This window comes from Stenella coeruleoalba (genome assembly GCF_951394435.1).
Source record: "Stenella coeruleoalba genome assembly, chromosome: 17".
Taxonomy (NCBI): Eukaryota; Metazoa; Chordata; class Mammalia; order Artiodactyla; family Delphinidae; genus Stenella; species Stenella coeruleoalba.
Window position 1 is genome coordinate 18159388 of NC_137163.1, and position 22633 is coordinate 18182020.

General features: G+C 40.8%; 1 protein-coding gene across 3 annotated transcripts in view; it reads right to left on the bottom strand.

The window, feature by feature from the left end:
- DEPTOR (DEP domain containing MTOR interacting protein) overlaps positions 1–22633 on the bottom strand; it is a 170828-nt gene that overhangs the window by 52746 nt on the left and 95449 nt on the right. For all 3 annotated transcript variants that reach the window (XM_079902466.1, XM_079902464.1, XM_079902465.1), the window contains 2 exons: positions 20807–20877; positions 18666–18770 (listed from right to left, as the gene is read on the bottom strand). In XM_079902466.1, the coding sequence (XP_079758592.1) occupies positions 18666–18770; positions 20807–20877 (176 nt within the window). The remainder of the gene's footprint in view (positions 1–18665; positions 18771–20806; positions 20878–22633) is intronic.

Sequence of the window (22633 nt, forward strand, 5' to 3'; positions counted from 1 at the left end):
AAAATAGTGAGCACCTATTGTCATGTGGTGTGGTAGGTGCTAGAATGAAATTCCACTGGCTATCTGCCACTCTAACAAGCCATTTTACTCTAGTAAAGCAGAGATAGCGCCTAAACTTGACTCTCCACTGTCTCTACTCACCAAAGTCAATTTATTGACTCAACAAACATTCATTGAGCACGTAGTTAAAAAAGAAAAAGATTTAGAGGGACTTCCCTGGTGGTGCAGTGGTTAAGACTCTGGGCTCCCAATGCAGGGGGCCTGGTCAGGGAACTAGATCCCATATGCATGCCACAACTAAGAGTTCACATGCCATAACTAAGGAGCCAGCAAGCCGCAACTAAGACCTGGCACAACCAAATAAATAAATATTTTTTAAAAAAGGAAAAAGGATTAGATACTATCCCTGCCCTCATAGAGCCTATGTCTTAGAGAGGTTCAAAGAAAATAAATACATATCTATGAAGAAAATAGACATGAAGGTATAAAGGAGAGAAGTGAGTGGCTCTGGTAGATACTGTTAGTTTGATTCGACTCACCTCATCCCATCCACTCTTTCTCTCGCCCTATGAAAGTTGGAAAATAAAATATTCAAATTCCCAGCCCCTTTGAAGTGACCACACAACACAATTCCAGCCAATGAAATGTGGTCAGAAATGCTATGAAGACTTCCCATCCTAACTAAAAAGGAGATGTGTAAGGTGCAAATGCCTCCTGGAGAGAAAGCAATCACTGGTTTGAGGAACTAAAAGGTGGTAATGGAGGCGAGCAAAGAGGAAGGAGGCAAGGAGAGAAGATTTGAAAGACAGGTAGAGGTCAGATCACGTGGGGCTGTGAGTCCAAGGTAACGCTTTTAGATTTTACCCGAATTGCAAAGTGAAACCGACTAAGGCTCTCAAGCAGGGGAATGGCAGACCTGATTGTTTTCAGTTGCTAGGTGGGGAATGGATTCTAAGGCTACGAGGGAAGGGATATGGGAACATATGTATATGTATAACTGATTCACTTTGTTACAAAGCAGAAAGTAACACACCATTGTAAACCAATTATACTCCAATAAAGATGTAAAAAAAAAAAAAAAAAAGAGTAGCTGTAAGGAGCCCAGTTAGAGCCACAGTAGTCCTGGTGAGAGAGGACAGTGGTTTGGATTTGGGAAAATAAAGAAAAACAGGTGCATTTGGGATACATTTTGGAAGCATCTTGAATTGGAGGGAAAAGAAAAAAGCAAGCATGACTTCTAGGTCTCTGGCCCCAGCAACTGGGTGGATGGTAATGCTATTTACTGAGACAGAAGAGACTGGAGGAGCAACAGGAATGTGCAAAACAAGCATTCAATCAACTCAACATCCATAATTCCCGTCCCAGTGACCTGACCTCTGCCAAACTAATGTTTTCTCATCTCGCTCTCCATCATTTCACTTTCTCTCATAGGCTCTCCTCTGAGAATTGTAAGTTGTAACTGTAATACCAACGATATTTGACTTTATCTGGCAGAAAAAGAAATGATGGGTGAAATTAAGAGACTCTGAAGCTAAAGGCAAAATGGCAGACTCAGCATATGACTCTGTAGTCTTCAGCGTGGAGTTCTCAAAATGAATGAAATACGCAAACTTACAAAAATGTGTACCTGAGACCCCAAGTCTTGCACCCAGTAATGTTCCTGTCAAACACACATATTACTGTTTATAATTAACTACTTGAGTGAATAATTAACATCTGCTTCACCACTCGACCTGAAGCTCCACGAGGGCAGGAGCCTCACTTGCTTTGCCCACCAGCAGACCCCACAGGGCACCATATGCAGTAGGCACTCAATAAGTATTAGTTGAAGGATGTTGGTACAGCTCTTTCTGGTCAATGACAGAAACTCTTAGTTGTCCTCCAAGATCCATTGTCCCCACTCTCTTTACTAATAGAACCTCCTTTTTTTCCCTGGACACGGTCACTGTATTAGTTTCCTAGGGCTACCATGACAAATACCAAAAACAGGGTGGATTAAAACAACAGAAATCCATTGTCTCATCGTTCTGGAGGCTAGGAGTATGAAATTAAGGTATCAGCGGGCCATGCTCTTTCTGATGGCTCTAGGGGAGAATCCTTCCCTGTACCTTCTAGCGTCTGATGTTGGCTGGCAATCCTTGGCATTCCTTGGCTTGCAGACGCATCTCTCCAGTCACATGGCCATCTTCTCCATGTATGCCTTCACATTATCTTTATTCTGTGTGGATCTGTCTCTATGTCCAAATACACCCATTTTGTAAATGTACCAGTCATATTGGATTAAGTCCTAATGGCCTCATCTTCACTTGATTACCTCTGTTAAGACCCTATTTCCAGATAAGGTCACATTTCTCAGGTACTGGGGGTTAGGACTTCAATATATCTTTTTGGGACCAGTATACAACTGAACCCATAAGAGTCATCCAGAATAAACTTAACATTTCCCAGATTCCCTTGCAGCTAAGTGTGGCCATGTGTGGTTACGTTCTAGTCAATGGAATGTAAACAGAAGTAGTGTGTGCAACTTTCAGGAAGTAAACCTAATGGCCAGAGTTACAGCAGCCATCCTAGACCATGAAGTGGCCTTGCGAATGGAAGCCGAGCAAAGTGAAAGCACACAAAGTGGGAAATCAGAGACCTCGGAGACGTATCTCAGTCTTGAATTGACTTTTTTCCAGCTTTTACGTGGCAAAGAAATACTAGTCTAGGGACTTCCCTGGTGGCACAGTGGTTAAGAATCTGCCTGCCAATGAAGGAGACATGGGTTCGAGCCCTGGTCCGGGAAGATCCCACATGCCACGGAGCAACTAAGCCCATGTGCCACAACTACTGAGCCCGTGCCCCTAGAGCCCATGCTCTGCAACAAGAGAAGCCACCACAATAAGTCCGTGCACTGCATGGAAGAGTAGCCACCACTCGCTGCAACTGGAGAAAGCCCGTGCACAGCAACGAAGACCCAATGCAGCCAAAAATAAAGAAATAAATAAATTAAAAAAAAAAAGAAATACTAGTCTTACCCACTGTTCATGAAGATTTCACTTCGTTCATAAAGGAAGCTAATTGTAACTGATATATAGCCTTAAACTGTGGAATCTTCTGTAAGTCACATACAAGTGGAGACAGTAAAGACACTACTATAGTTATCTTTACTTCCCATGATACTTGGATTGTTTATGGATAAATCCAGGAGTACAGCTTTGGAAAGAGATGTCCTGCCTGCGTTGGGACAGCTTTGAATTTCTTCCAGATACAGTCAGTCTTGGGGAGGTCCCTGACTTTACACCTGGAGACAGTCTTGGGGTAACTGGTTTTGTGGAGTCCTTCAGAGGGTTGACAGGATTTGGCCTCTCACTAATTATTTAGTTGTGACCCAGAAAAATAAAGTTACCACCTAATCTATTAAGACCCGGGGGGTCCCAGGGCTGTCCATTTCTCAGTACTTGCCCTTCTTCCTGTCTCCAGGGATCCAGCACAAAGAAAGCCAGTATTAGATCCCATAGCAGATCTACTTAGGAACAGCTCAGGATTATACCAAGATATTTCTAACACTTCCTGTGTCTTTGCTTTGTAAAAGGTTCCTTTTTCTACAGTTCTGATTAAAAGTGTTTAGTTTCACCTCAGTGTTAAAAAGCTTAGCAAGACGTGACAACAAACCCACTGATATGTGTATAGCAGTCAGTAGGGCTGAAATTTGATGTAATGCCAATAATCACTTATTTTCAGATGCACCTTTTAACAACTCTGCAATCGGGTCACATCTTATGATCAACGCACCTTATATTTGATGAAATACGTTAGCTGATGCTCACTAAATGGTACTATGTGACAGGCCAGGGGCTTGATACTTCATACACATTTCCTTATCTATCCTCACAGTCATGCCATGAAGCAATTAACACTGCCATTTTAAGATGAGAAACAGAGATTTAGCATTTCTAAGAAAGTGATAGAATTGTAATGGCATGCGGCAATATGGCAGAAACATATGATTACATAGATTCTGCTTCCCATGATATCCCATTTTGGCTACTGTTTTGTGACTCTGCGTTATGTGTTTGTAAACATAAATTTATTTAAGCGAGACTCAGCCAGAAGACCATCACAAAGATTCTAACAAGCAATATAATACATGACACCTACAAATGCTTACTGTTTATTATGAGCCAGATACTGTGCTAGGACACATTTCATTTAATTGTAACTATTATAAGTGCCATTGTAAAGGTGAAGAATTTAAGGGGGGAGGGCAAATAGGGGCAGGGGATTAAGAGGTACAAACTATTATGTATAAAATACATAAGCTATAAGAATCTATTGTATAACATAGGGAATATAGCCAATTTTATAATAACTATAAATGGAGAATAACCTTTAAAACTTGTTAATCACTATGTTGTACACCTGAAACTTAAATAATATTGTCCATCAACGATACATCAATTTAAAAAAAGAAGGTGAGGGCTTCCCTGGTGGCGCAGTGGTTGGGAGTCCGCCTGCCGACACAGGGGACACGGGTTCATGCCCCGGTCTGGGAAGATCCCACATGCCGCGGAGCGGCTGGGCCCGTGAGCCATGGCTGCTGAGCCTGTGCGTCCGGAGCCTGTGCTCTGCAATGGGAGAGGCCGCAACAGTGAGAAGCCCGCATACTGAAAAAAAAAGGTGAGGAATTTGAGGCCTAGAGTTTAAGTAGTTATCCTGGGTCCTATGGAAGTGGTGAAGTTGGGCCTCAAACATCTGGTGTCTGACACCCAAGCCTGGGCTCTTTATGACATGACCTGGTGCCAAACACAAACAAGAAACTTAAGCCCTCGGTGAATGTGGGATGGGCCACAAGTAAAGGAAATGTGATGTGTCAGATGAAAGGAAGAAGAATGGCCAGGAGAAGTCAGACATGACTTCTGGAAATTTTCTGGGAGATTTTATTAAAATTAATTTTTATTGGAGTATAGTTGCTTTACAATGTTGCGTTAGTTTCTTGTTGCACAGGAAGGTGAATCAGTTATACGTATACATACATCCACTCTTTCTTTGATTTCCTTCCCACTTAGATCACCACAGAGCACTGAGTAGAGTTCCCTGTGCTATACAGTAGGTTCCCATTAGTTATCTATTTTATACATAGTGGTGTATATATGTCAGTTTCTGGGAGATTTCTGAAAGTGCTAGTGGATGAAATCCGTCAGAAAGGACCTTGCAGCCTCAGTATGCAGTGGACTGTGGCTTTCTAGATGAGCTTAGGAGCAGAAACATGGGGGAAGTGGGAGGACTGGGCAGAATTCTCAGGTCACGAGGCAAATGGCAACTTAAAGTGGAAAGGCTGGCGCTCAGGGAATTTGAGAAGGATTTCCAGGATTGAAGAAATGCTCAGACTTATTCCACAAGCTAGGAACACCTCTTCGAGATGTATTCCTTGCAGTCACGCTGCGGGGAATGAAGGGCAACCCGCCTCCCTCACCAGCCCTGTAAGGAGGACTCCACATATGTCCTCATTTACCAGATGAGAAAAAACCCCAGAGAAAAGAAATACTGTGCCAAACATCACAGAGCCATGAGGAGGGGAGCCAGGATTCTGTCTGACTCTAAGTCTAAACTAATTTCTGGTGACAGAACTCATAACAGTGGTTGCCTCTGGTGGGAGGGGACTGACTGGAAAGAGGCAGGAGGGAACTTTCTGGAATACGGGAAATGTTCTATGTGCTGATTGGTAGTTACACAGGTGCATACATTTGACAAAACCTATCAAACTATATACTTAAAAGCTGTGTTGGGAATTCCCTGGTGGTCCAGCGGTGAGGGCGCAGGTTTGATTCCTGGTCAGGGAAATAAGATCCCGCAAGCTGCGCGGTGCAGTCACAATAAATAAATGAACGAATAAATAAATTTTAAAAAGCTGTGTATTCTGTCATACGAAAATTAGGATTCAATTCAAAACACAATTTTATAAATCTCTTAAGCTTTCCTCCCCTAACTTGTGCATTTTCATTGGGGGTGACCTAGGTAGTTTTTTTCCTGCCTCTTAGCAGATGAAAAAACAATCTTCCTCTTTTTATTTATAAAACATATACATACATATACGCACATACATATAGTCCATAAACAGGTATATAGTTATCTGTGGTATCCACATTTCATGGGGGAGAGATGAGTAAGGAAAAAAAAATGCCCTGAAAAGGCTCCTTAAGGGAAAGCTAATAAAAAATAGGTTGAGAAACACTGCTCAAACTCACTGCTACCCCCTCCTTCCAAAATTTTCTTTACACTGCAGTCAAGTCTTAGTTGTCATTCTTTTCTTCCAAGGAACTATGTTCCATTCTGGGTATAGAATAAACCCTGTGTGTGTGTGTGTGTGTGTGTGTGTGTGTGTGTGTGTGTGTGAATTATGTGATGAGGTCTCTCTCCCTCTTTAGACCTTAAATCCCATGAAGGCCTAACATGATGTCTGGCTCATGGTAGGTGGTCAAGAAATACTAAGTGAACAAAGAACTGTGCAGAGTTGCCCTGTCTTCTCCAGGGCTGCCAGCGCTTGACATGAGGGATGGTTCTCCGCCAAGGAAGGGCATGGAGCAGAAAAGAGGTCTGAGCTAAGGCCCTGAGAAGTGGCCTCTGGTGCTGGCAGGGCCCCCCACAGAGAGACTGGTCATCTCTCTCCGCCCACCATGCCCAATGATGAGCAAAGGAACACTGACCCTTCCACTTCCTGTTGACTGAGAAACTGACAACTCCGCTAGAATAAGACGTAGCACAGTGCATCAGACAACCCTTTTTTTTTTTTGCGGTACTCGGGCCTCTCACTGTTGTGGCCTCTCCCGTTGCGGAGCACAGGCTCCGGACGCACAGGCTCAGCGGCCATGGCTCACGGGCCTAGCTGCTCCGCGGCATGTGGGATCTTCCCAGACCGGGGCACGAACCCGTGTCCCCTGCAACGGCAGGCGGACTCTCAACCACCGCACCACCAGGGAAGCCCCCCAGACAACCCTTTTTATCCGCACATACGACTTTTCTGAACTCAACTGGAAAGGAACTACTTTTAAAATATCACAGTAAGCAATTTTTTTCATATGTGTTGATTATCATCCCACCATTTGCTACTTCAGTGCCCAAACTGTCCTGGCTAAATTAATTAGGGACGTGGGATGGTTTGCCCAACCTGGCCTCTTTTGGTTCAGGAGGAAAATTCCATGGAATATACAGGTTTGTGGACATGGGGAGGAAAGATCAAAAAGGATTTTGACATTTTTCTTCTAAAAGAGAAATAGGGATTTTTGAGAGGAGAAAAAAAGAACACAATGGCCACTAATTCCTTACTCTGACTCAGATGGCTTTGTCTCCATATAAACATACAAAGAAACAAACAAACAGGGCAAAAAGGCTTCATACGTCCACATCCATCAATTCATCACAGCAGGAAACAAGAAAAGAAGCCAGGAGTCTTGAAATCCCTCTGAGAGTTGGCATAGGGTTGCGTGAACTTGAATACCATTTCTCACAGGATTTAATTATTCCCACCAGAAAAAAATAAACTTTCCAGAAAAGAGCAAGGATATCTTTTGTTTCTTATTTGTAAATACGGCTCAAATTCCTTCACAGTCTGAAGGCTGAATGGTTTGCTCTGGTAAGTGTTTGATTAAACTAACAGAAGTGGATTTTTGTTACACCTTTCACTTGGATGACCCTGCAAGATCTAGCCCTGACCTAGGTGAGGGGCTGGTGCTAAGAATAAACATCATGTATTTGATCTTCTTCAAGCCAAGGCAGGTGAACATGTGACCACCGCAACAATTCGTCTTGAATTGAATACAAATTCTCCACTCAAGAGACATGAAAAGTCATGCATCCATGAGCAGTTCACAAAGGGTTTAAGGTTTTATTGGACTATATCATCTATTGGGCTCTGCCTCATGGGTTTGTATTTTTTGAAGTAATGCAATAGGAAGCATTATGAGGACTTTGGGGTGGAGAGACCAGGTTCTAACCAAGCTCTAACATTTACAAGCTGGGTGACCTTGGGAAAAGGATTAACTGGGTCTCAGTTTCCTCATTTGCAAGGAAGGGAGAACACGACCCAACCCCACTTCAAAAGGTATAAGAACAATAAAAGAGACAATGTGTGTGAAATGCATGGGAACACAATGCAGGTGTTCAATGAGTGAATTCCTTAGCCTTTCTATAGAAGCACCGATTCACTGGATCATTCAACAAATTTGCTTCCAGTGCTTACTAAATGCCGGGAATTGTGCTGAGTACTGGGAATATAGTAGTTAAGACAGACACAGTCCGTACATTTATGGAGCTACTGGAGACAGATAAATAATAAATGTTAAGTACTATTATCTGATTCTGATAAATGTTATGTCTTGAAAAAATAAGACAGGGTAATATGATAAAGAGTAACTGGAGGGAGATAGGGTATTTAAGAAAGTCTTCCCTGAAAAATTGACATTGAATCTGAGACTTGAATGACAACAATGGAACCAGTCATTCAGCCTGAGGCCAATGGGGTTGCAAGCAAAACAGGGTTAAAGATAATGTTCTAATCAAAAAGGCCCAGATCATGTATTTTGAGGGCCATAGAAGGCGTCTGGAATTTATTTTCATTGTCATGGGAAGCCAATAAGGTTTCAATAATCAGAGTCAAGTAATCAGATTTACTTGAGGGGCAGACTGAGGCACACTCATGATGTATCTGTGAAATGTAAAAATTCTGCCCTGACTAGAGTGAAAGATAGGTACTAGAGGATCAGGGAAAATGAAGTTATGATAGAGAATGTGACCCAGAAATGGGTTTAGACTTGATGTGATAAAAGCAGAAAAGAGGATGTCATTAAAGGTTGCGACATGAAGCCAAGTTTAAGTGATATTCACTAGACTGTAGCCAGTAGACTGTTCTGGGGAAGGGACTTTATTCCTTTTCAAAGTAGACGAAAAGAGGTAAGAAATAGAAGTATTCCTCCTGGAGATATTTCTTCCTTCAGGATTTTAGTATTTACCTGCTGCTAGGAAGTGCTCATGTACAGAAAGGGGCTAGCATGGTGCAAGGTCAGGCATACAGAAGACACTCAATAAATTATTGTTTTTTTCTCTTCTTTCCTCCTTTCCCCATTGTGTTGAAATGAACCAGAAGTTACTGGTATGGAATTGCTAAAGGATGAGGGAAGGGTGGCCAGAGGGAAAATGTACAGAACAACCTCTTTCAGATGAAAATGCATTGCATGGGTTGACTCAACTTTGATGGGTCCTGTATTTCATGTTCCATTCTACAGTTGCAATGCCAAGGAAAGGTCTTCTAAGCCAGAGGTTTACAGATTTCATTTTTTAGGTAAAAGAACCTTCAAAATAAAAATAACTCCAAATTAAAAAATGGTGGATCAAGTGAGAATTCCAATGATACTACTGCTGTTGTTCTCTAGGCCGTAAGGGGGTGGAGAGGAATATGAAATAATATAGAAACTTACCAGCAAAGGTGTAATTAATTGTTCTCTTTTTTTATGTTCATCTCGATTGAGACAAAACTGAAAAGTAAGATTATAGTTTGGGGCCTCTGGTAACATCTGTTCCCTTTTTGGTCTCTGGGGACAAATACGCTATTACTGCATGAGGAGGACAAGGTACTTGGAAGGGAAGAAGGGAAATGGACTAGAGTAAAAATAAAATTTTCAAACCAGCTGGAGATGATGCAAAAGTCTTTTGACCAAAACACTTAAAACTCAATTCCGTTTACAACTGAAGTCAAGGTGGAACCTTCCCTGGCCTACATCTCAGCAATCCCCTCTAGCAACTTAGCTGCCTGACCCACCTCCAGCAGCCTGGGTCAGCTACGAGGAGGCTGTGAGTACGAAGAGTTCTGGGAATTGGAGCTAGATCACAGACTTCTCCATCCCATCCAGAAAAGGAGTTAGGTGGATCTTATCACTCTCCCTAAGGACACATTTTCTCTGGAGTTCTTCCAGAACTTCTAGAGAAGGAAATTTTAATACAGGTGTGACAGTCTCCCCTTGTCATGGGGGAAGGGTTCCCTTTAAACCAGGCAAAGAGCTCTTCTCTGGGTCTGGAAAGGTCGAGAAGTGTTAAGAGGAGAATATGAAACTCAGTCTCTTCACTCTGGGGCCTGACCTGTCCACACACTGATGGCCCACTTCTTAAAATTTTCCAAGCCTCATTAAACGGTAAAATAAAAGCGAGAAATGGGACAAGCCTCTTAGATAGCCTCACCCACCAGAGGCAGAGAGCAGAAGCAGAAGAACTACAATCCTGCAGCCTGTGGAAGGAAAACCACATTCGTAGAAAGACAAAAAGAAAAGGCAGAGGATTTTGCAGCAGATGAAGGAACAAGATAACCCCCCAGAAAAACAACTAAATGAAGTGGAGATAGGCAACCTTCCAGAAAAAGAATTCAGAATAATGATAGTGAAGATGATCAAGGACCTTGTTAAAAGAATGGAGGCAAAGATCAAGAAGATGTAAGAAATGCTTAACAAAGACCTAGAAGAATTAAAGGACAAACAAACAGAGATGAACAATACAATAACTGAAATGAAAAATACACTAGAAGGAATCAATAGCAGAATAACTGAGGCAGAAGAACAGATAAGTGACCTGGGAGACAGAATGGTGGAATTCACTGTTGTGGAACAGAATAAAGAAAAAAGAATGAAAAGAAATGAAGACAGCCCAAGAGACCTCTGGGACAACATTAAAGGCACCAACATTCACATTATAGGGGTCCCAGAAGGAGAAGAGAGAGAGAAAGGACCCGAGAAAATATCTGAAGAGATTAGAGTCGAAAACTTCCCTAACGTGGGAAAAGAAACAGCCACCCAAGTCCAGGAAGCACAGAGAATCCCATGCAGGATATACCCAAGGAGAAACATGCCAAACACATAGTAATCAATTTGAAAAAAATTAAAGACAAAGAAAAATTATTGAAAGCAACAAGGGAAAAATGACAAATAACATACAAGGGAACTCCCATAAGGTTAAAAGCTGATTTCTCAGCACAAACTCTACAAGCCGGAAGGGAGTGGCACGATATATTTAAAGTGATGAAAGGGAAAAGCCTACAACCAAGATTACTCGATCCGGCAAGGATCTCAATCAGATGCAATGGAAAAATCAAAAGCTTTACAGACAAGCAAAAGCTAAGAGAATTCAGCACCACCATACCAGCTCTACAACAAATGCTAAAGGAACTTCTCTAAGTGGGAAACACAAGAGAAGAAAAGGACCTACAAATACAAACACATTAACAATTAAGAAAATGGTAATAGGAACATACATATCAATAATTACCCTAAACGTGAATGTATTAGATGCCCCAACCAAAAGACACAGGCTAGCTGAATGGATACAAAAAGAAGACCCATATATATGCTGTCTACAAGAGACCCACTTCAGACCTAGGGACACATACAGACTGAAAGTGAAGGGATGGAAAAAGATATTCCATGCAAATGGAAATCAAAAGAAAGCTGCAGTAACAATACTCTTATCAGATAAACTAGACTTTAAAATAAAGAATGTTGTAAGAGACAAGGAAGGACACTACATAATGATCAAGGGATCAATCCAAGAAAAAGATATAACAATTTTAAATATATATGCACCCAACATAGGAGCACCTCAATACATAAGGCAACTGCTAACAGCTATAAAAGAGGAAATTGACAGTAACACAGTAAGAGTGGGGGACTTTAACACCTCACTTACACCAATGGACAGATCATCCAGACAGAAAATTAATAAGGAAACACAAGCCTTAAATGACACAATAGACCAGATAGATTTAATTGATATTTATAGGACATTCCATCCCAAAACAGCAGATTAAACCTTCTTTTCAAGTGCACATGGGACATTCTCCAGGATAGATCACATCTTGGGTCACAAATCAAGCCTCGGTAAATTTAAGAAAATTGAAATCATATCAAGCATCTTTTCTGACCACCACACTATGAGATTAGAAATCAATTACAGGGAAAAAAATGTAAAAAACACAAACACATGGGGGCTAAAGAATACGTTACTAAATAACCAAGAGATCACTGAAGAAATCAAAAAATACCTAGAGACAAATGACAACGAAAACATGATGATCCAAAACCTATGGGATGCAGCAAAAGCAGTTCTAAGAGCGAAGTTTATAGCAATACAAGCCTACCTCAAGAAACAAGAAAAATCTCAAATAAACAATCTAACCTTACACCTAAAGGAACTAGAAAAAGAAGAACAAAGAAAACCCAAAGTTAGTAGAAGAAAAGAAATCATAAAGATCAGAGCAGAAATAAATGAGATAGCAACAAAGAAAACAATAGCAAAGATCAATAAAACTAAAAGCTGGTTCTTTGAGACAAAAAATAAAATTGATAAACCTTTAGCCAGACTCATCAAGAAAAAGAGGGAGAGGACTCAAATCAATAAAGTCAGAAATGAAAAAGGAGAAGTTACAATGGACCACAGAAATACAAAGCATCATAAGGGACTACTACAAGCAACCCTAAGCCAATAAAATGGACAACCTAGGAAAAATGGACAAATTCTTAGAAAGGTATAACCTTCCAAGGCTGAACCAGGAAGAAATAGAAAATATGAACAGACCAATCACAAGTAATGAAATTGAAACTGTGATTAAAAATCTTCCAACAAACAGAAGTCTGGACCAGATGGCTTCACAGGTGAATTCTATCAAACATTTAGAGAATAGCTAACACCCATCCATCTCAAACTCTTCCAAAAAATGGCAGAGGAAGTAATACTCCCAAACTCGTTCTATGAGGCCACCATCACCCTAATACCAAAACCAGTCAAAGATACTACAAAAAAAGATAATTAAAGACCAATATCACTGATGAATAGAGATGCAAAAATCCTCAACCAAATACTAGCAAACAGAATCCAACAGCACATTAAAAGTATCATACACCATGATCAAGTGGGATTTTTTATTCCAGGGATGCAAGGATTCTTCAATATATGCAAATAAATCAATGTGATACACCATATTAACAAATTGAAGAATAAAAACCATATGATCGTCTCCATAGATGCAGAAAAAGCTTTTGACAAAATTCAACACCGATTTATGATAAAAACTCCAGAAAGTGGGCATAGAGGGAAGCTACCTCAACATAATAAAGGCCATATACAACAAACCCACAGCAAACATCATTCTCAATGGTGAAAAACTGAAAGTATTTCCTCAAAGATCAGAAACAAGACAAGGATGTCCACTCTCGCCACTATTATTCATCATAGTTTTCGAAGTCCTACCCATGGCAATCAGAGAAGAAAAAGAAATAAAAGGATTACAAACTGGAAAAGAAGAAGTAAAACTGTTACTGTTTGCAGATGACATACTATACATAAAGAATCCTAAAGATGCTACCAGAAAACTACTAGAACTAATCAATGAATTTGGTAAAGTTGCAGGATACAAAATTAATGCACAGAAATCTCCTGCACTCCTATACACTAATGATGAAAAATCTGAAAGAGAAATTAAGGAAACACTCCCATTTACCATTGCAACAAAAAGAATACAATACCTAGGAATAAACCTACCTAAGGAGGTAAAATACCTGTACTCAGAAAACTGTAAGACACTGATGAAAGAAATCAAAGATGACACAAACAGATGGAGAGATATACCATGTTCTTGGATTGGAAGAATCAACATTGTAAAAATGACTATACTACCCAAGCAATCTAAGGTTCAATGTAATCCCTATCCAATTACTAGTGGCATTTTTTACAGTACTAGGACAAAATATCTTAAAATTTGTACAGAGACACAAAGACCCCGAATAGCCAAACAGTCTTGAGAGGAAAAAACGGAGCTGGTCAATCAGACTGCCTGACTTCAGACTATACTACAAAGCTACAGTAATCAAGACAATATGGTACTGCCACAAAAAACAGAAATATAGATCAATGGAACAGGATAGAAAGCCCAGAGATAAACCCACGCACCTATGGTCAACTAATCTATGACAAAGGAGGCAAGATTATACAGTGGAGAAAAGACAGTCTCTTCAATAAATGGTGCTGGGAAAACTGGACAGCTACATATAAAGGAATGAAATTAGAACACTCCCTAACACCATATATAAATATAAACTCAAAATGGATTAGAGACCTAAATGTAAGACCGGACATTATAAAACTCTTAGAGGAAAACACAGGAAGAACGTTTTTTGACATAAATCACAGAAAGATCTTTTTTGATCCACCTCCTAGAGTAATGGAAATAAAACCAAAAATAAACAAATGGGACCTAATGAAACTTAAAAGCTTTTGCAAAGCAAAGGAAACTGCAAACAAGACAAAAACACAACGCTCAGAATGGGAGAAAATATTTGCAAACGGATCAACCGACAAAGGATTAATCTCCAAAATATATAAACAGCTCATGCAGCTCAATATTAAAAAACAAACAAAAAATGGGCAGAAGACCTGAATAGACATTTCTCCAAAGAAGACATACCAATGGCCAAGAGGCACATGAACAGCTGCTCAACATCATTAATTATTAGAGAAATGCAAATCAAAACCACAATGAGGTATCACCTCACACCAGTTAGAATGGGCATCATCAGAAAATCTACAAACAATAAATGTTGAAGAGGGTGTGGAGAAAAGGGAACCCTCTTGCACTGGTGGTGGGAATGTAAATTGATACAGCCACTATGGAGAACAGTATGGAGGTTCCTTAAAAAACTAAAAATAGAACTACCATACAACCCAGCAATCCCACTACTGGGCATATACCCAGAGAAAACCATAATTCAAAAAGACACATGCACCCCAATGTTCATTACATAATTCAAAAAGACACTATTTACAATAGCCAGGTCATGGAAGCAACCTAAAAGCCCATCGACAGATGAATGGATAAAGAAGGTGTGGTACATATATATAATGGAATATTACTCAGCCATAAAAAGGAATGAAACTGGGTCATTTGTAGAGATGTGGATGGATCTAGAGACTGTCATACAGAGCGAAGTAAGTCAGAAAGAGAAAAACAAATATAGTATATTAACACATATATGTGGAACCTAGAAAAATGGTACAGATGAAACACTTTGCAGGGCAGAAACAGAGACACAGATGTAGAGAACAAACATATGGACACCAAGGGGGGAAGTGGCGGGGGGGGCTGTTGGTGGTGGGATGAATTGGGAGACTGCGATTGACATATATACACTAATATGTATAAAATGGATAACTAATAAGAACCTGCTGTATAAAAAAGTAAATAAAATAGGGGCTTCCCTGGTGGCACAGTGGTTGAGAGTCCACCTGCCAATGCAGGGGACGCGGGTTCATGCCCTGGTCTGGGAAGATCCCACATGCCGCGGAGCGGCTGGGCCCGTGAGCCATGGCTGCTGAGCTTGCGCATCCAGAGCCTGTGCTCCGCAGTGGGAGAGGCCACGGCAGTGAGGGGCCCGCCTACTGCAGAAAGAAATATATATATATAAATTAATTAATTAAAAAATAGAATTCAAAAATTTTTTTAAAAAGTGAGAAATGGTAAACATACAGAAACTAGTTACAAAACGATCTCTGTTTTGGCAAGGAAAGCAGTGAAATTAAGCAGCCACAGTAAAAGTAGAAAAATTCCGCTGGATGGAAAGGTCACAAAGGCCCAGATGTAAAGCTTTGTCACATTGGAAAGTAGGAGAAAACGAGGGCTGAGACCTGAGACATGAGCCCGGTCTTCTGTGTAGACACTGCCATGGAAGGCAAAGTGGGACACTTTTCACTGTCCTGGGTCAGCTCTTGCCAGTCAGAGGTGCTAAAAGGAGGCTTCTGACCAGATGGGCAATTTCTACCACCCAGACCAAGCAGGTTGGTCACTGCCCAGGTCACCAGATCCTTCCCCAGGACAGGCTCTTGTACGGGTCACCCCCGCTGCGCACTCCCTTCCCCCCAGCTGAGCTCCACACAACCAGACACGCTGCCCTGCAGTTCAAGAGCAGCAGCGATGTGACAGGTTGGTGGTAACAATCCTCCAGGATTGGGTTATACCAGCGGTCCCTGACCTTCTTGGCACCAGGGACTGGTTTCGTGGAAGACAATTTTTCCCTGGACCAGGGTGGGGGTGTTAACACTAGCGATGGGGAGCGGCGAGGAGCGGCAGATGAAGCTTCGCGTACTCACCCCGCCACTCACCTCCTGCCATGTGGTCCGGTTCCTAAGAGGCCACGGACCAGTACCGGTCTGCGGCCCGGGGGTTGGGGACCCCTGGGTTATACAAAGGGCTTTTTATATAAGTTATTCTATAACAAATACATATGGTAAATATACGAAATAATTCATTCAGTGTTTTCTATAACAAAGTAATGGATTTAAATGAACATACACAAGTAGATTACATGGAAGAGAATGTTATTCCCTGTCATTTTCATTTAACCAATAGTACAATTCAAAAATATCTCAATATAGTCATTCTAATACAGAACTTCATCAAAAGCAGGTTTTTAGAACAGGGCTATATTTTAAGATTTCATTTCAGTGATAAATGTTGCGTTAGATAATTTAAACAGATTTTTTTCCCCAGATGGATTTCCCAGCATTTTTAGTATGCTAATGTGCTTTTTGTAGATTTCCAAGAGGGGAATAAACTGTGCAGCAGTTGAAAACTGTTTTGATCACAGAACCTCAGGACAGGATATTTTGCTGGACCAGAGAGCTGTATAATACAATTTTGGAAACGCTGTTCTACTGAATGCTGTACTGCCCTATAACATATGAAAACCATTGTACAACCCCCTGAGAAACTAAGAATATAAAGCGGATGAAGTGTTAGCTTCTGAAATTGACAAAAGTGTATCAGGTTACCCATCTATCAGGGCATGTACATTCAGAAGTTAATTAAGAAATCAACTGACAATGTCTAGAACAGTTATGCATGTTAATCAATAAAGATGGACTAAAATCAATGAAAGACACCTGGCTAAGCAAAACAACCTCTTTAGCTGCAATGTAAATCCATTGTTTTCCCCAAAGGAAGTATGCTTCAAGCCCCATGCGAGTGAGTGCACGCTCAGAACCAAAGCACGCTGCCAGAAATAATTTATACTGAGGTACTTTACTGTGGGAATAAAATATAAAACTCTTCCCACAGCCAAGAGTTCCATTAGAAAATGAAAAATTCGGCCTCAGCGCAGATACAAATGCTCCTGGCCAACTTTCCTGCTCTGGGTTTCTTTGGGGCTGTGCCCACTGCAATACTGAGGATGCAGGAAGGGCCTCTAATACAGATGGACTTAGCCAACGAGGCTTCTGTAACCTACCCAGAGCACAAGACACAGGAAGCCTGTGCCTCCCTGTGTGAAGGAGGTGTTCAAATCAGGGGGCAGAGTCAATCCTGAATCCTACCAGCATCGGTTACCTGGACTGGCCATAATCTCTGCTCTGTGCTCCCTTGAGCTGGTCTCGGCTGCCCACCTCTCTTTTCTAGTAGGTAAACCATTGCCAGAAGGTAAGTGCTGGAAACCAGAGCTGTGGAGATCCAAACCATGCCATTGCTTCACTGGTTTACTGCTCTAGGAAAAGGACTGAGGGGAGAGGGTGAAAGTATTGAAGAAATAAAGGGGGGAATAATCTGTGGCTTTCAAGTCTCCTGCATCCTCGCATGGTCCCAGATAATCAAGAGATAAATACCCTCTGTGAAATATTTTACAGATGACAGAACAAAACTGTGCTAGATAAAGGTGTTTTGAAGCAGAAAACCAGTGCTCTCAATATCCTCTTATACCATATTTCTTTACAAATAAAAACAATGTGTATATATATACTTATATGTGTATGTATGTATATATATATAATATATACATACATAGAAGTCTGGAAGAATATAAATCAAAATGTTAACAGTGATACACTTCAATGTATGTCAATTACACTTCAAAAGAGCTGCTTAAAAATGTAAAGAGTGGTTATCTCTAAGCTAGGAAAGATTATAGGCAGTTATCATTTTTTTTCTGCCTGTGTGTATTTTCCAAATTTTCTTGACTCTATATTCATTACTTTAATACTAAAAATGTGTAAAAATTATTTTCAAAAATCTTACACAATTCACTCAGTTTCTTGATGTTTGTGTAGTTCTTTGTACTTTATCAGTGTTTCGACATATTTAATGCATAAAACAGCAGAATGAAATATGATTATCATTTCAGAGAGGAGGAAACAGGCTCTGAGATGTTACAGAACTTGTTCAAAGAGCTAGTAAGTAGTAAAAACCAATAAAAGAATCCAGATCTCCTCTTCCAAACTCCACGACTTTTGTTCTCTTTTTCTCACTATTTACTGTTTCTTGTGCCTTGGCTGCTTAAACGCCACAAGTATATACTTTGAACAAAAGCAGTAGAATGACTGTATAAGATTTAAGCAAAAAGAAACTTTTTTTCAAATTCAGTATTGGTTCAGGAGAGAAATGTAAAATACCGAGGGAGGTTTGGAGACCAAGAAGGCAATAGTCCAAGCGATAGAAAAACTTATCCTTTTAGTTGCTACCTCATACGCTCTCGGCTTCATTTCACCCCCATTCAGAAAGCGAAAAGGAAATGACAAAAATGGGACCAAAACACGCAGGGAGAGAAAGTACAGATGGCACCAAACAATGAAATAAAGCGTGAAGTATTTAGACACTGCTGTACTGGAGGTACCTTCATTCCTGCAGCGGCTGCTGGGCCACTGGGATCCACGGCCTGGATGTGGCATGGCTTACTGCCTCGCACCACAAAGCCCCAGCCTACTGCGTCACCAACAATCTAGAGAGGAAAACCACAATTAGCCATCAGCAGACGGTCCCTGGCAGTGTGCCCGCCCTTCCAAGACAGAGAAAAGCCAAGACTAAAGGCATGCCATGAGATACCTCTTCTCCACTTCATCTCTACCCTGTCAGGGGAACAGGACTCTTCTATCACAAACACAGGCTTATATCTCTGTGCGGAAAACATGGTCATGAAACACCTGTTTGGCAGAAAGAAGCTTCTTCTGTGAGGTCACTACTCAATCAATAACTGGCAGATGGCCTCTTTCTTAGGCTGCTATGCCGTTGAATATCAGACTCAAATGGGAAGTCTGAAGATCTTAAAAATATGGTTGAAATTTCCCTTCAGATCCAGTTTCTCTTCCCCTGCATCCAAAGGATTCTTTCCTGATGCTCTTGATACGTCACTGAACTTTTTTTTTTATTGGAGTATATTTGCTTTACAATCATTGAAGTTTAAAGTAACCATTTAAATTACTAATGGGGGAAACGATGAAGAGTCTTGGCTCTCTTGAAACCCAATTTTCTGTACCAAGAAAAGACAGTGAAAAAGTACATAAAGTTCACTTTGGTCCAGTTCACTTCCAGTTGACCAGTTCACTCTGGTCCAAAAGTTGTTTGAAACTGGAGGGTGACTTTCCTTATAGAATCATAATTAGAATTGTCAGTTACATTCTCTGGGCAGCTCCCAGACATGTCTCTAATACATACCCCAACTGAAATAGAGACGACAGCCATTCACAGTCAATTACTAGCAATGCTGGCATTGCTATTTAAAACCGAAAAGAAATACAGCTAAAAAATACAATCCAATGTCTCTTGAATGCTGGAGACTGAGGAAAAGTGGGGAAGCAACTGAAATTTTTGTGACCATTCTCAAAAAGACTTTTAGGGCAGGTTTTAGTGTCGATGAACTCGTATTAGTTTTTGCTTGTCTGAGAAGTTCTTTATTAGGTATTTCATTGGCTTTAGGGTTTGCTGCTCTTAGTTCATTAGACCTAATTGCACTTCCAAATGTCCAGTTTACCTTTTCCCTGATACAGACATATTACCAGTGTTTTTTTCATATTGACTGGCTAGGACTGGACCCATCCTGTTTTAATTCCTTAGTGCTCAGGACGTGAAGTAGTCCTCGACAAATGTTCCTAGCACAAATGAGTGTGGAAACCTTTTTCCTCACCCTGAGGTATTAAAACAAAAATTAGAAGACTACAGGAAAGATGACAAGTATTTTAAAGAAGACGTCAATATAGATGTGAGGAGACAAAGAGACAGAGTCAAGTTGACAGGAAGTGGGTGAGGTGATGTCAAGCAGAGAACGTGGATTCTGTTTGAAGAAGACCAGTGGGGGACTCCCCTAGTGGTCCAGCGGTTTAGACGCCGTACTTCCACTGCAGGAGGCATGGGTCCGATCCCCAGTCAGGGAAGTTCCACATGCCTCAGGGTGCGGCCAAAAAAAAAGAAAAGAAAAGAATACCAGTGGGACCCTAGGAGTAGAAGGAAGGCTGAAGGACCTCCAAGAAAGGGCAGGTGGTCAGGAGGTGATCACAGTTATGCAGTGCGCCCAAATCAGGTGCTTGTATAACTCAAGGCACGATAACATTGTCAAAAACGTCATTCCTTATGGTAGAACAATCTATGCCGTCGTTTTCTCTCTCTATCTTAAGACTTCCCTCATGTCTTAAATAATTTTTAGAATTAACTATAACGCAGAAGGGATCATTAGCATTATTTGTTCTACCATCTGCCTTTGAATCTGTCAATATATTAGAATAAGTACATAATGGAAATCTTTTTTTAAGGACACATCAAAAGGAATTTTAAATGCTGTATTAATAATGAATTATATCAAGTCCTAATACATTTTAGTGCCTAAAGGTCAAGAAAGTCTACTATTATAATCATGCTCAAAACAAAAGGGAAATTGGGAGAAGCTTTTCAATTCCGTCCCTAAGCTACATATGGACACACTGCCATGTTGACATGGCCCAGACAAACGAGCAGCACAGGAGAAAAACCAAATGATGAGCCTACCGTGAATGTCTTCCTCGCATACGGAGCCCCGGGAGTCAGGAGTTCCTCAGAAGTGACGGGTCTTTTTAACACTGTAAGACAGACACAGTGTCAAGGTACAGATCCTTCTGAGCCCTCTGTTCTTTCATTCAGCAGATATTTACTTAATGCCTCATGTGTGACATCAGTGACCAAAAGTGGCAAAGATCCCTGCCTCCCAGTTTATATTCTAGCCGCACAGAGGCAGAAAATATTAGCAAACATAAATAACCCTAAACCTAACTTACAGAGCTACAGAAAGCAGAGACGGGAGCAGGGGGAGGGGAAGCAAGAGTGCCAGGGGTGGGGTAAGCAGTGGCTTGACATTTTTCTATAAAGGAAAAGACCACATTTTCTAGTTCCTGAATTTCTTTCTCTTAGACCTTGATGTGCATTCAACATGTCAAAATTACGAGAAATCCTTAAAGATGTTAAAAAAAAAAAAAGGAATTCTGACTCTGGCCATCTGATAACCGTTTCCACTCCATACAAACCCCTCCCCCATCATACCATACACGCCCCATTCACCAAAGCCTCACGGATTTCCTTATTAATACCCCAGATTGCGGGTACGCACTGCCTTTTGCCTTGAATCGTAACACTGGGGAACTCTTCTGCATAATTAACATGTGCTAGGTACTATGTTAGGCGCTTTAAATATATTCTATTATTTAATCATCACAAGAACTAATGGGTTCATTTCATCCTTATCCCTATTCTATTCGGGAGGAAACAGAAGCTGAGAAAAGTTAAATAGCTTGTGTCCAAGGCCTCAGAGTCAACAGGAAGTAGAATTAAGATTTAAACTCGGGCTTCCCTGGTGGCGCAGTGGTTGAGAGTCCGCCTGCCAATGCAAAGAGAAGGGGTCCATGGTTGAGGATTCTGACCTTTTTATTCCCTGTCACTCAACTGCCTCCAGGCCCCTACCCACACAAGCCCCTCTGGGGTTTATGAACGTGGATGTAGGAATCACACTGTACTTGTGATATTTGACAATATCGACCATTTATTTTTATTACACTTTTTCCCTATTTTTATTGAGATATAATTGACATATAACATTATATTAGTTTCAGGTTACAACAGAATGGTGCATATATTATGAAATGATCAACTACTCCAGTTGACATCATCACCTCACATGGCTACAAACTTTTCTTTTTCTTGAAATGAGAGCTTTTAAGATCTACTCTCTTAGCAACTTTCAAATACACAACCCAGTATCATTAACCATAGTCACCTTGCTGTACATTACATTCCCCAGGACTTACCTATAAACTGGAAATTTGTACCTTTTGACCCCTTTCACCCATCTGGTGCACCCAACCACCAATCCCCGCCCACCGACCAACCCCCCTCTGCCAGTCACCAATTTGTTCTCTGTATATATGAGTTTTTTGTTAGATTCCACATACAAGTGAGATCATATGACATTTGTCGTTCTTTGCCTGACTTCACTTAGCACAATGCCCTCAAGGTTCATTCATTTTGTTGCAAATGGCAGGATTTCCTTCATTTTTATGGCTGAATAATACTCCGTTGTGTACGTGTGTATATGTATGTGTGTGTGTGTGTGTGTGTGTGTGTGTATTTATATACATACAAAAAAAGTACCACATTTCCTTTATCCATTCAACCATTGATGGGCACTTAGGTTGTTTCCATGTCTTGGCTATTATAAATAATGCTGCAATAAACATGGGGTACAGAGAGCTTTTCAAATTAGTGTTTTCATTTCCTTTCGATAAATACTCAGAAGTGAAATTGCTGGATCACATGGTAGTTCTACTTTTAATTCTTTTTTAAGGA